Source organism: Archocentrus centrarchus, chromosome 10 (assembly GCF_007364275.1).
Source record: "Archocentrus centrarchus isolate MPI-CPG fArcCen1 chromosome 10, fArcCen1, whole genome shotgun sequence".
In the NCBI taxonomy this organism is placed as follows: Eukaryota; Metazoa; Chordata; class Actinopteri; order Cichliformes; family Cichlidae; genus Archocentrus; species Archocentrus centrarchus.
In genome coordinates this window covers 12754656-12768646 of record NC_044355.1, presented here as the reverse complement: position 1 = coordinate 12768646, position 13991 = coordinate 12754656, and the positions used below count along the sequence as shown (strand labels likewise).

Sequence of the window (13991 nt, the reverse complement as noted above, 5' to 3'; positions counted from 1 at the left end):
GCTATGCGATCACATGCAGAGATAAATATAAGTTTGTCCTTAAATCTATGAACATTGTTAAACATATACAAACATGCAGTCTTTAATAATATGCGCAATAACTTACATTGTAGAAATATTAACTAAAAATTATATTTTTTCCACAGTTGTCTTCCTGACAATATAATGTTTTTCTTCTTCTTCTTACTATTATTATTATTATTATTATTATTATTATTATTATTATTATTATTATTATTATTATTATTATTATCATCACTCTTTGTCGCTAGGTGGTGGTAAGTAGCACATTTTCCCCTTTGTGAAAAAAGAGGAAGAAACACGTTAAGCTAGTTTTGCTTGTTCATCCACCTCGGAAAGGTAAACGAGGCTTTTAAAACGTTTATGCTTTTTTTTTGGTTTGATAGCTTATTATCCAGACAGCATTAGCCCAGAATAACTGAGAACACAAGAGGCGTTATTTTAAAAGTTTATTTTATCAGGAAGTCGAACTTCCTACCTCATCCTCTGTCAGCTCTCCTCTGTCAGCTCTCCAATTCATTGAAAGTTTTTGACTCTTTACGGTCAAATGGTTAAAAAAAAAATCTAACTTATTCGCACCAGTTCAAGTAAATAAAGAATCATTTTATTAGCAGTAGCAAATCTGGCTCGATTCTGGGACTTTTATGGGACTAAAACGACCCTCAGTCAATTTATTTTTGAATGTCGTCTCTGTCTGCCGCTTTAAACGTCTCCCTTTTTAACCTCACTTTCAAAGATAAATGTATATTAATCTGTACAAAACGTTGAGACTTTGAAGACGTTTTTTTTTTTTTTTTTTTTTTTCTTTTTTGGTTATGTCACTGCAATGATGCCGTCAAGACACCATAGGGTTAAAAATCAAGGTCCAAATTGTCATGATATACCCATGAATATAAAATGCCACTGCACTACTAAGTTATGCATTAACCCTGTCAAAGGTCGGATTTTTATTTGGTGTCTGTTTGTGCTTGAGGAGTGGACTCATAAATCTGTACAGAGTTGATCACTTGGTTTGTTGTCTTCATGGGCCTTAAGGTTAAAGCTCCAGCTGAATATTTATATTCTTAAAAACAGCTCACGTTTTTCTTCTTCTTTCGACTGGTCTCTTTAGGGATCACGACAGCAGATTAACTACCTCCATCTCACTCTATCTCTCATCCTTCTCTGTCACACCAACCCTTTGCTATAAGATAAGATAAGATGGTGTTTATTCGTCACATGCACAGTTATACACAGTACAATGCACAGTGAAATGTATTTTGTACCTGCAACCGTATATACACACACATATAAATAAGAAGAATAAAAATAAAAAAAAAGTAATTCACACTATACACTATACTCTATATACTATACACTATACACACTTTTATGTGGAATTATAGATTATAAATTATAATATTTACATTGTGCAATGATAGTCCAGTTAGGGCTCAGAGTTGAGCAGACGGATGGCTTGTGGGTAAAAACTCTTCTTCAACCTTTCAGTCTTAGTCCTCAGGCAGCGGTAACGCCGGCCTGATGGGAGCAGGGAGAAGAGAGAGTGTCCAGGGTGGCTGGGCTGTTTTAAGATCTTCATGGCCCTCAGCCTGCACTGCTTGGTGTAAATGTCCTGCAGGTTGGGGAGGGTGGTTCTGATGGTCCGTTCAGCTGAACGAACCACCCTTTTTAGGGCCATGAAGTCCTGCTTGGTGCAGTTTCCCATCCAGGTGGTGATGCTCCCACGCATGATGCTCTCGATGGTGCAGGTGTAAAAGTTCCTGAGCACCTTGAGTGGGAGCTTGAAGTCTCTCAGCCGCCTGAGGAGGTAGAGACGCTGTCTGGCCTTCTTCACAGTGATGTTTGAATATATATCCATGAATCTTCTCTGTGGTTTTCCTCTTTTCCTCCTTCTTGGCAGCTCCATCTTCAACATTATTTGCTCAGTATATTCCCTCCTCTGCACATGTCTAAACCATCACAGCCTTGCCTCTCTAACTTTGTCTCCAAAGCGCTTGACCTGAGCTGTCTGCTCATTTCTAATCTTGTCTATCCTGGTCATTCCCAATGAAAATCTTAACATCTTCAACTCTGCCAACAGCTCTTCTCAAAAGGACACAATTGGATCAAGTAACTCTGGTGCTTCCAGTGATGAGCGACAGTGAGAAATGATGGACCCTGAAGTATCTGTGCTGCTGCACTGTGCACACTGGCGTGGTCTGCTTGAGTATCAAGTACAAGTGGAACTTTCTGAAAGGTGCAAACATACAGTGCAATACATCCTTAAAATACAAAACACCACACATAATCTAAAATCAATTCCTCCTTTCTCAGGTTTAACAGGCAGACAGATGTGGCTCTGGAGCGTCACATAGATGAGTTGTGGACCAAGCGGGTGTCCAAGGAGCCGTGGCTTTTCAACGGGGCCAAATTCAGGTTGCATTCTTTCTGCTTGGCACCTCTACAAAATCTGCCTTCCACTCCTTCATCACGTAGCACCATTTTGCACCATACAGAGGACCCTGACAATCAAAGATGGGAGGATTTGGGTGACATAAGAAACAGGTGTATAAATCAGCCAGAAAATACTGAGGGTGCCTCCCCTCATGACTGCAGAGAGTTAAATGGCATTGCAGATGAACCTTCTCTGCACTCTGGACCAATCCTCACTCTGAGACTAGGCCTCACATGCTACAAGGACTACTTGGGAACAAATTGGTCAGGTGGGGTGGCAGAGCTCCGACAGCGCGGTGAAGCCAAGTTCAGAGATCCTCTGGCTCTGCTGGCTCAGCCTCTGGGTGTGGGCGCCGTGCTGTGCACCAGTGATGGTCAGGTGGTGATGATCAGAAGGAGCCAAAGGGTGGCAGAGGCAGGAGGGCTCCTGGATATCCCTGGAGGCCACCCAGAGCCAAAGGTAACATTTAAAAAAGATTAAATTGCACCAAAATGCTTAATGTGTTTCTCATATCATTCCTGCTTTCCTCAGGCTGTGTGTGAGCGTCTGGGTCAGATCTTGTGTGCGCAGATCAGTGTGGCCACAATGGAGACAGAGCCAGAGGCCATCGTCTCAGAGCTTTTCTTCTCTGTGTGTGCTGAGATCAGAGATGAGGTGATAGCAAGTCACTCCTTTTCTATTTATGTGCTTCCCCTAGGCTAGATTATTCAAAATCATAATGTCTCATTCCACTTTTATACACGTATACTTACCGCTGGAAGCTGCTAGCCACTCTTTTTGACTGTCTAAATGATGTCAGCAGATGGATGGCACAAAATTTCCTTTGGTTAAGTACCTCAAAATCAGAATTCTTGTTCATGTCATCCATGTTTTAGGCCCCACATCTTTGTGAAACCAGCTGCCAAAAACTTAGCAGCACAGTTTGAATCAGCCCTAATATTTGATCCACATATCAGAAAAATTACTGAGTTTTTTATGAAGTGGAAAGTTGTTAGAACCTTTGAGATCCTACACATACCGGCTTTATTGATAATCTACAGGTGTTTGTGTTCATAATTTACTTTAATGATTGTTGAACATCATCCCCAAACACTGGAGTAAGAATAAACCTTCACAGCTTAAAACCATGGCATTATCTCTGTTCATTTCATTCAGAGAAGATCAAAGCAGTATTCACACATACTCATTTTTTAATAACTCTTTGTACAAAACCAGCTGCTTCTCTCAATTAAGAAAAGGCTAAAATATGCATTTTATAAATCTTATTGTTTTGTCCCCAGGTGAATATTCCTCTGAGCTCCCTGGGACCGCCCATCCTGATGGGCATTGCTCTGAATCACACCAGTGCTGGAAGACCGAGTGCTGAGTTTTATGTCAGGTACTCATTCCTAGAGTTTTAATCTACATTATAAAAACTGCAACACAAATATAAAAACACAAGCAGACTCCATGTAGTAAACTATATAGTCTTTGGTAGTCTTGATGTGGTAACAGTGATGATGAATCCTGTCTTTATAAAAATCTTCAATAAACTAATTTTATTCCTTCATTTTCTGAGTAACTTTACCGACTGAGCTAATTCAAGGAAACTAGCATATGGCCCTTGAGTGAGTTGTAATTTCACTATGTTCTGTATTTTTTATCTTTAGTTTAATGTGTTTATTTGTTCATTTATCTGTAGCAGTAGTTGAAAATAACTACAGCGAGGTTTAAACAAATATACATTTAGGCTGCAAGCTTACAGTATGTACAATATGTATGTTTAGGGGGTCTAAATGTCATCAGACTTCTCTTTGCGTTCTTGGAGTCCATTAATTCAATTCAATTCAATTCAATTCAATTCAATTTTATTTATATAGCGCCAAATCACAACAAACTGTCGCCTCAAGGCGCTTTGTATTGTGGGTAAAGACCCTACAATAATAGACCCTACAATAATTAGTAACTGATGTCTCAGGATTTCTTAAACATATAGTCTGGAAATATATCTATTTCTTATTATGAATAGTTTTCTTGGAGTTAAGAAAGTCAGCAGTTCAGTGTTGTAACAACTGTGTTACTGTCCGTTATGAAAGTTAAATATTAGGGCAAGAGTTAAGTAAAGTTAGCAGAGTTAAAACAAGAAAAAAGATTAGATACAAAGCAGAAAATAAATAGAATAAATAATGCATACTAGTGAAAGACTAAAAGCAAAGGCAGAACTAATAAAGCTGAGCAGCAGCGATAAAGATAACATCACAATAGTAAACCTACAAAAAAAAGTGTCATGACAAAAGTCCAACGTTGAAGTCACTGTTAAATTAAGTCTCAACTTATTTAACCAGATTTGTACAGTTGAGGTTAAATCTGCACACAATGCTAAATCAAACATTGTGAAATAAGTTAGCTTTGAATGGTGCTGTAAAGATGTACATTTTTATCTGTGTGCTTTCAGTTGCTGTTTGAGTTCTGATGAAGTGAGAAAGTTGTACTCGAAAGGAGGAGTGGAGGCCAGTGAATCCACAGAGGTCATCTTTGTCAGCAGAACGGTGAGCAGTTACAGATGTATAAATGTCTGCAGAGCGACACCAGAATGAACTTCTTGTATTAAGGAGCAAAGTACAGTCATCACATGGAGTGATTAGAAGCATCTCAATGTACTGAGTATTGTTATATATTTTGCATATTGTAGGAGGTTTTGCAGCTGGACAAAAGCAGCCCTCTGTGGTCAGAGTTGTGTCCATCAGCTAAAGGAGCTGTGCTGCTTTATCAGACAGTGAAACCCGATGTAGCGTCAGACCGGAGTGGACAGGGCGATGCCGAGCTCACACCAACATAGGTGCACAAAGGGACAGGTTGATCAAAGTTTGGGGATTTATTTACAAATTACTCATAATTCAATGCTGTATAAATTATCATTGGTACACTGTACAGTAATAACAAGTACAAACTTATTAAAATATTTTGGATAAAAACCTAAAGAGTCTCCATGTCTTTTCATAAAAGATATTATAAACTATGATTCTGATTATCTTTGAGCAGGGAATCTGAAGCTCTATATAGTAAAACCTGACATCAGCAGCATTGTTGTTGTTGATGTTGTGTAAATGTAGCATTGGCATCTGAGTCCTCTTCCTCCAGGTTTCTTCACGAGTAGCTCTCGTACACATTGTAGTAGTATCCCTGGTCCTGATAAGGCACACTCCACTGAAATGTAAACGACAGGAGTAAATTAACATCTGGCAAACATTGCTATGGTTTATAGAAAAACTTTTAGCAGGTAAAAACAGAAACAAGAAAGGTTGGCACGTGCATATCTTGGCTGCTGACTCCATTTCTCTATGCTGATCCTGTGAGAGAGTGGAATGCTGTAAGGTGGGCGGAGTCTTTTCCTGTAAAGTCGCCGTCCCTTCTTTTGTTTGGGGATGGGGGGCAGCAGTCTGCGGGCCTCGTCTTTGTACTCCTGCAGGAGCTTTAGTGCGTCTTCCTGCGGCAGCTCAACATACTGCAACTCCTCCAGAAGGTCGTCCTGCTGCTCTGGAAGACTGCAGCTCACTGAAGAGAGGAAAATATTACAGAAATGATAGCTGTTTAACCGTCAGCAGCAACAGAGGCTCGAGCCTGTAAAAAGCTTTAATAAACGATGTGGCTGCCCATGTATTAGAGACCTTCAATGGTATCAATAAACAGAGAAATGAGAGGAAGAACCTGTGTTTCTGGAAGGTTCACTGATTTAACCAAGAAGAATCCAGATCCATTCCACAGTAAAGGAAATTGTCGGGAATACCAAGCAGACCAAATCGATTATATGAAACATATTGATTTTTTTTCTTTAATTTCCAACCCACTAATATCAGACCTGTAATGTAACATATGTAACATTACAAATATTGGTAATTTGTCAAGAATTTAAAGGGTTCGTTACAGTGGGTTCTTAATTAAATGTTTATTATTCTAGCACACATTTTCAGTACTATATCAGTATAGTGATAACATAATCTACAACATCATCCTTCTACTCTTCAAGATTCTGACTACACAGATTAGTGGCCTAAAATTAATAACTGGGTTAGGGTTAATCACTTAAAAATTAGTATATAAAACTATGAGTCATCTGATGTTACATGTTAACATTTTATTTCAACCCTAACCCTTAATGTGATCTGTGCTTTATTTCCTCCTCACTTTACTGTATTATTACCTTTGCAGACACATGACCACTAACCATGTGACGTTAACTTGTCCACCATTTGAACAAGTGACAATTATGGTGATGATGTAAGATCATGTGAATAAAGTCCTTGTCACACATGCCTAGACTTGTCCACGACCATCTGGCAACTGATTGTGAGTGGCTGTTGGAGGCCAGTGTACTCCTAGTGCCGTTCCGAATCCCGGATAAATGGGAGCACTGCATCAGGAAGGGCATCTTACATCAAGTCTGTGCCAAATCAAATGTGTGGATCCAGCTGTTGTGGTGACCCCTTGGGATTGATATCTTGGCAGCCATAACAAAATGATTTCCCAACTTTTGGATAACTAAATCAGATTTTATTATCTTATTTCTGCAGGCTGCAGCAGTGAGCCTGCTGACCATAAGATCACAGGTGTATGACATGTCCGAAAAGCCTGCCAATAGTGGCTTCTGTGGAAACTAAATTTGGTGTTTTGATCTTTTTAAGACTGGCAGATGCCGTGAAAAATAAAATGACACTTCAGTCTGATTATCAACCAAATATGTTTCTGCTACACTGCTAAGTATCTCCCTCCTTGTTTCTCTCTTTGAAGAGTTGTTCAGTTATTTACATAGAGAGACAATAAATAATGATTTAACATATATAATAATAAAATTGGCAATGAGGCATTTTGAGATTCTTCAGTTAGATTGTGTGTTTCCTATAAAATGAAGGCGTCAGACCTTGTAATTTGAGCAGGGCAGTCTCTGGGATGTGCTCCCCGTCTCTCGTCTGGTGCTGCGACAGTCGTCTTTTCCACTCGTCCGCAGAAGGAAACACCACCACCACCCGGCGCCTGAAGCCTGTGAACAGTCGCAGCTTGTGACGGAGTGCAGAGAAGAGGATGTTGCACTGGAAACAAAGACAGAGAGATGAGGTGAAATATATAAGAGAAATAAATAAGAGTACAGCATAGTGAAATATTTTGTTGATGCTAAACTGGCAAATTATTTGCTCATAACTGTAGTGGTTATGGTTTATATTTTATTCCACATATAACTGCTTTAAAGTAAATATTTAGAATGTAATGAGACCATTCAATAATCTCAAACTTCAGACTGCCGAGGCTCATTTTGAAATCTGAAAATCTTGCGTTGCCTGTGCAAACCTTTATCCCACAAGCCTAAGATCAAGTATTCCCTCCTTTGTCTTTTGATCTCCTGGCACTTCGCTTGTAGGGGCTGATTCTCTAGTAACAGCTTTACTTTTAGCACCTGATAGCCACGGCTTCATTTTAGCTTCTATTGATGAGATGTAAGACGAGTTCAGAATCAAAAATAGGTCAGAAAATGAAGAATAATGTGTAATTTTTATTATACATGGCTTTTTGTTTCAGTAGTTGTCTTTCTTTTCTAGATGTAAATATTTACTGGAAATTTTCAACTAACTTACAAAATTAAAAATCAAGTTGTTTTGTTTTTTAATTTTTAATTTCTTCATTGTAAATTACTTCTTGTGGCCCACAATGAACTTAACTTTAAAATGAAACAAATTAAGCTTATGTGTAAGTTCAATAAGGAATATCTATGTTCATTTGCCTGCTTTCCTGGGTATTCAGGCTGCTATAGTCTATTCTTTACATCACTTCCTCTTTCCCACGCTCTCAAACTCAGTACTGACATCACTCTGGCCCAATCATTTTCTTGCCCACCTTCTGCAAATCAATCAGCCACTATTCCATTTGCTTTAAATCTCTGGTCCCCTGTCACCCTGGTCTCTCAGTGCCCGACCACCACCTAAAGAAGGGGATCTTGTCCTAATTCCTATCATTGCTGGATCTCCGTTCTGCAGTGACGGCTCATCTGAGTCTACTCGCCAAATAGCTTTTATTTGAATTCTGTATCTCAATAAATCTTGTGTACTTTTCCAAATGATCTCTTATTTAAATAGTCATTGGTAAGTTTCACAAGATGACATATCCCGTTCCTCAGAGTTAAATCGATGTAATTTGTTTGGTTTTTTCCAGTGAAGTTACCTGGTCGAGGATGTAGTTTCCATGAGTCTTAGCAGCCATCTTGATCATTTCAGTTAGACACTGAGAGGCCTGCTGCAGCCTGCTGTCCGTCTCCCCACCACTCTACACACACACACACACACACACACACACACACACACACACACACACACACACAGGTTGTATCAGCCAGTCAGGGATGAACCATAATCTATGAATATGAATCATGAGAGTAAAGCCCAGAGATCCAACTGACAATCATACACGTGAGCAGCTCCTCTGTTCCCAGCAGTCTGTGCTGTTTCTCTGGATGCTGCTTCATGTAATTCCTTGCCCATACGCTCTTCCCAGAACCAGGAAGACCCACCATCAGCACCACCTGGTGGAGCAGAGAGGAATGAAATTTTGTAGACACTCATGGGTCCCAGAGGATGATGCTAATGACTTTGGTGATCACTCTTGTAGCACTTAACTTTGTCTTTATGCCATTTTCTCCTCTGCTTAAGTTCTCCTCTCCACTCCTAACAGTTTTTCACCTTAGGAGGTCCTTCAAGAGCTAAAATGCTCTGTGAAGAAGACCTTACGAGACCTGTTTAGTCCAAACTAAATTTGACTCTCACCTCACACTGTGCCCTGGAAGCCAGAGCTGCTGTGGAGCGCATCCTCTGTCCAGCAGGAAGAGTGGCCAATGGTGTGAACCCTGGAGGGCCGGGGTACCAGGGTTGAGCTGCGGGGTCCAGGAGCAATCTGACCGAACAGCTCTTACAGAGGACATGAGGGAACAAAGTACGACCCAGCAGCACAGATGCCCCCACGGAGAAGGCCACGCCCATGAAACGTCCGTTTTTATGGAAGGAGAGCTCAACGGCACTGTCTGAGGAGAAAGACTGTGGGTGTGCAGGTGCAAACATGACAAACACAAATACATCGTGAAAATTAGAAAAAAAGTCACTAGAGTTCTGGCAAAGCTGACAAAGTGTGACTCACAGCATAACAGCCAATGATATCCCCTTCTGAAAAAGGCTCTCCAAATTCCTCTTCCTGTCCAGCTGACACTTTTTTACCACGTCCATCATAAGCAAAAGAGAGTTTATCCTCACCTGGCATTAAAACCAGAAGGAATCAGAAGCTTTTTAACACATACTTAAACATTTAGAGAAACTATAAATAAAAAAAGACATCATCCTTACCCAGCAGCAAAGTGGAGTCAGCCACTGACCAGCCAACTCTCAGTCCGTACAACTCCCTTGCTTGTTGGTCATCTGGCTGTATACTCAACAGTTTCCTCTCCAGCCTCACCTCAAAGCCCACCCTGCCCTGCTGCACCCCATGGGTGAGCCTGCAGCCTGACCACAGCAAGGGGAACCGAGCCCAGAATCGCGGCTGCCCACAGGATCCATCAGGACCCACCTCGAAGTGCAGGTGAGAGCCATCTGAGCAAATGACAAGGGCACTCAGGGATTCAGAATCCTCCATCTCAGATGGTTCCCAACAAAATTAAGTCATAAGAAACTGGTGGTGAGTAAAGTGTGTGTGTGTTCAGAAAAGACTCACATGGATCTAATCTGACTTTATCTTCATCTTGTTCCTCTGCCTCACTCCTCTCCAGAGGGAGCTGTGGTGATTTAGCCCTGGTTGAAAAGAAGAGACACATACAGCTTCACAACACTGACTTATAGACATTTCAGAAAACACATCAGCCTATGTTATGAGTAGAATTATCTTTACAAAAGAAAAATACCACATTTAATGATTTAATTTTCATAAAAGCCTGAGGAAAGAGAGTCCGCTTTATTAAATCTAAATCTACAGGTAAAACTTGGCTGTAGGATTTCTGCTTACATACTAACTTGGCCTTTACAAAAACAACTGCCTCTTCCACACATGTATACTTCTTTGCACCAGTATCCACAATATAAAAGTGGTGCAGCAGCCAGGACCACAATATGGAAAGGGTTTCAAAACCCTTTTTTTCTTAAATGTTATTAGCAGCAGAAGTAAACAATGACTGTAGAAAAAATGTAGTATTTCTGTTTTGTTTTTGTTAAAGATTTATCATTTTGTTCATACAAAAACACCCTAAAAACAGAGAAAACCTATGTTAACATGACTCCTTTACTAAAGATACAAGAGGTAACATGTTCCAAAGTAATATGAGAGGAAACTACACTCCCGCATCGCGGTCAGCCTCTTGTAGTCTGTGATGAATCACAGGTCTTTTCAAACCAGATCAGGTGAGTATTATGACAATTAAGACACTGATTTTGCTTTTTATGATGTAGGCTTGTAACAGTTGCTGTTTAATAATAAGAATTATTAAAATTATTAGCAGTCACACTGATAACAAATATAGAAAAATAGACTGGAAACAATTATATTAAACTTGTTCAACCTCTTAACATTGACCAGACTGTCACCACATTCTGACTGAAGAGCACACAAACCCACTAAACAGGGAAGAAAAACTTCCTGGTCTGGGCAAAAGGACCATTAGATGAAGATGTGAAGGTGTAAACTGTAATTTTTTTGTTGCTGTCAAAAATTAGACAAAAATGCTCTGAAAAAAATATTTAAATAAGAATAAGTCAGAGTCGAAACCATAAACAAATCAAGAGTAAACCCTCTAAAGTTGATCCAGTGGCTGAAATGTCTGTAGTAAAAATCACTGTTTTCTAAGCTGGAAAATGATGTAGCCAATGGGATTTTTCAAATTGATGACTCCAAACACACAGTTTTCAATACTTGTATCCACTTCTCAAAGGTAGCTACAGTTAACTGCTGCAGCTTTAAGATGAATCAGTCAATTTGAGTGCAGAAACACTGCTTAATCCCATCTAGTGGTGATGATCCCTCCCACTCTGCACGTTCCTCCTCTATGTCCTCTTCCTAGTTTGGCATGGGAGGCAGGCAGAAGGTGAGAGGTCGGGCCTAAGAGGTAACACACCTGTTGGCACTTGACTAATTTTTTCAAAAGGGGCTTGGCTTTTGTGTCTATTTGGTCCATAGATGGTGCCTTTAAAGCAGTATTACACTACTCTTGTTGGGAACTAATTTGCTATACTTTTATCATAAAACACAATAATAGTAGGTCCTTCTCAGTACAGAAGCTGGAGTCTGATGACTTTCTAATGGACCTGAAAACTGAATAAAATTATATTTTGAGCACTTGAAGAGAAGGCAGCTGGACTTTTTTTTTTTTTTTTTTTGGTTCATGAGGATTTTTCACCTTCCATCCAAGAGGCTTCTTCAGTTCTGAAACAAGAGTACCACAAGTTGTTTGAGGTGGTATCCTCAGGACTTTTTGACCTACTGTTAATCATGTGAGTCATTAAGGGTCACATGAGCCAAGGTGTGAAACAAAGCTTTACCTTAAAACGTACACTCTAAAGGCAGACGGGAAAGAAAAGATACAGACTAGGAAAGCACTTAAAGCAGGCTGTAATCTAAACTGGTTCTTTGTTAAATCAGTGAAGATGCACAGGGAAGAAACTCTGATATTAACCAGTGAGAAACAGAACAACATTGTCATCCTTATGTGGCAGGCCTGTCAAAGAAACTCAGAAGAATCTTCTCTAAAGCATAACATCCCAGAGGACTTCAGACTCGGCAAAACTCAGATAAAAACTGGATTAACCCAAGAACAAAAGACCCAAATACATGCTAAACAACATAGTGAATGCTGTGCTATGCAGCAAGAAGTGCAAATGCATGGCACAACATGGAAGAGCTACCTCAGCTGGACTTAGAACTGCACTTAAAGGAGAAATAACACTCTTTTGCGTTCACAACTTTGAACCGAGAAGACGAGTGGCTTGAGAGAGGCGTAATGAAGGTCATCGCTATTATGACACCAGCTATCAACCACCTACAGTCTAGAGATTCCTTCTGATGATTCAACCCCCACTCTCACCGTGACACAGATGACCTTAATAGCTCACATGATGGTGGAGTAATGTCTCACAAATGAGTCACGCCTTGGCCCCTGTGACAATACTGACCCACCTCCAAGGGGACTCTCCATCACTTATCATAGAACTGAAGAAGCCTCTTGGATGAGAGGTGAAACATCTTCACGAACAAAAAGCAAGTCCAGTTGCCTTCTTAGGTTCTCAAGACCAGAAAAGATGACGTGGTTGACCGAGAACCTACACAGATTGATGTGAAACTCCACAGTAATTACAGTATGTTATGGACAGATGTGCGGGATTTTCACTGAACCTGAAGTCTTTAAACAACTTCTTTGCCACACTCTACCTCTTGTATCGTATCTCCTCTTTGAACTCGTAGAAGGATCTTCCTCTGCCCATGTCCTCTTCTCCAGGACCTTCCGCATGCCCCTGTTCTGCTCCCTCTGAAGGGAAGGCAGTGGCAGCAGCCTCAGAGCCGGGCTGTGGTGCAGTCGGATCAGGCTCAGGCTCAGTCTGTGTGGCCATGTCCGTGTAGGCGCGGTCTACTTCATGTCGCCCAGTAACACCAGCCTCTGCGGATGGAGGATGGACATCTACTGGCTCCATCCGTACTGGAGGTGTAGGTGAGTTGTCCTGTAGCTTCACTTTTTCTCTTTCACCGTCTCTCCCGCTGTGTCCCCCCTCCGCTGCGGACCACAGCCGCTCCACCAGCTCAGCCTTCAGCCCGCAGCTCTCCAGCCCCAGCTCTTTAAGTCTGGACCGCAGATCGGCCACTTTTAACTTTTTAATGTCCGCCAGCTTCATTGTTACCGCGCGAGTATTAACTTTATTTGCCTTTTTACTGTAAGCGTGGCTTATTTAAGCTTTAAAAAGTCAAATGCAATATAAAAACTGTAAAAGAGCAGCAGATTCCCTCAAAACAACGGTTCAATATGGTGCCCTGGATTTTGATTGGCTCGTCACTTCTTCTTCATTCTCATTTGTGGCAGAGGTTTTGTTTGCTGTCACCAAGCGTCAGAAAATGTTACTACATCAAAATAACGTTACAACCATTTTTTTAAATATATAGTTAACTTGATTATATAAATCCTTGTTACTTATAAATATAAAGTATGATGTTACTATTGATACCTTAAAGTAAACAGTGGACTCCAGCATGAGCCCCGTTTTATCCTGTATTTGTTCACATTATGGAAAATTAAGTGCATCAAATGAGCTCTTAACTCTTTTTGTCACTTCAGAAATCCAAATGCATACAACCATGGGAGAAAACTATTTTCTCAGATATCTGCAGGTCAGAGACTAATAGAAAACATACAAGTAAGGATAGTGTAATTTGATAAATGTGTCTGTCATTATAAAGATGAATGAAAAAAACTTGTTTCAGGAATGTTTAATAGATTTAACAAATTGCAGTAAATGGGCCTCTGAGATTGATTAGAATCATATTTAGAAAAGGC

General features: G+C 40.3%; 2 protein-coding genes across 3 annotated transcripts; one reads left to right on the top strand and one right to left on the bottom strand.

The window, feature by feature from the left end:
• The first annotated feature begins 267 nt into the window (after positions 1-267).
• nudt22 (nudix (nucleoside diphosphate linked moiety X)-type motif 22) lies at positions 268-5405 on the top strand. The gene is made up of 7 exons (XM_030739308.1): positions 268-360; positions 2102-2257; positions 2335-2914; positions 2987-3109; positions 3736-3833; positions 4890-4983; positions 5127-5405. Exons 2-7 carry the CDS (start codon positions 2169-2171, stop codon positions 5271-5273), a joined length of 1131 nt encoding a protein of 376 aa, XP_030595168.1. The 5' UTR covers positions 268-360; positions 2102-2168; the 3' UTR covers positions 5274-5405.
• LOC115786850 (heterogeneous nuclear ribonucleoprotein U-like protein 2) lies at positions 4286-13464 on the bottom strand. 2 transcript variants are annotated; one of them, XM_030739305.1, is made up of 10 exons: positions 12878-13464; positions 10178-10254; positions 9814-10056; positions 9611-9723; positions 9244-9510; positions 8880-9002; positions 8645-8746; positions 7353-7521; positions 5744-5989; positions 4286-5641 (listed from the first exon to the last, which is right to left on the bottom strand). In XM_030739305.1, exons 1-10 carry the CDS (start codon positions 13333-13335, stop codon positions 5490-5492), a joined length of 1950 nt encoding a protein of 649 aa, XP_030595165.1. In that variant the 5' UTR covers positions 13336-13464; the 3' UTR covers positions 4286-5489. The 2 variants fall into 2 exon arrangements, with proteins under 2 accessions (XP_030595165.1, XP_030595167.1); XM_030739307.1 differs by having other exon boundaries at positions 5748-5989; positions 12878-13335.
• Between the last annotated feature and the right edge of the window lie 527 nt (positions 13465-13991).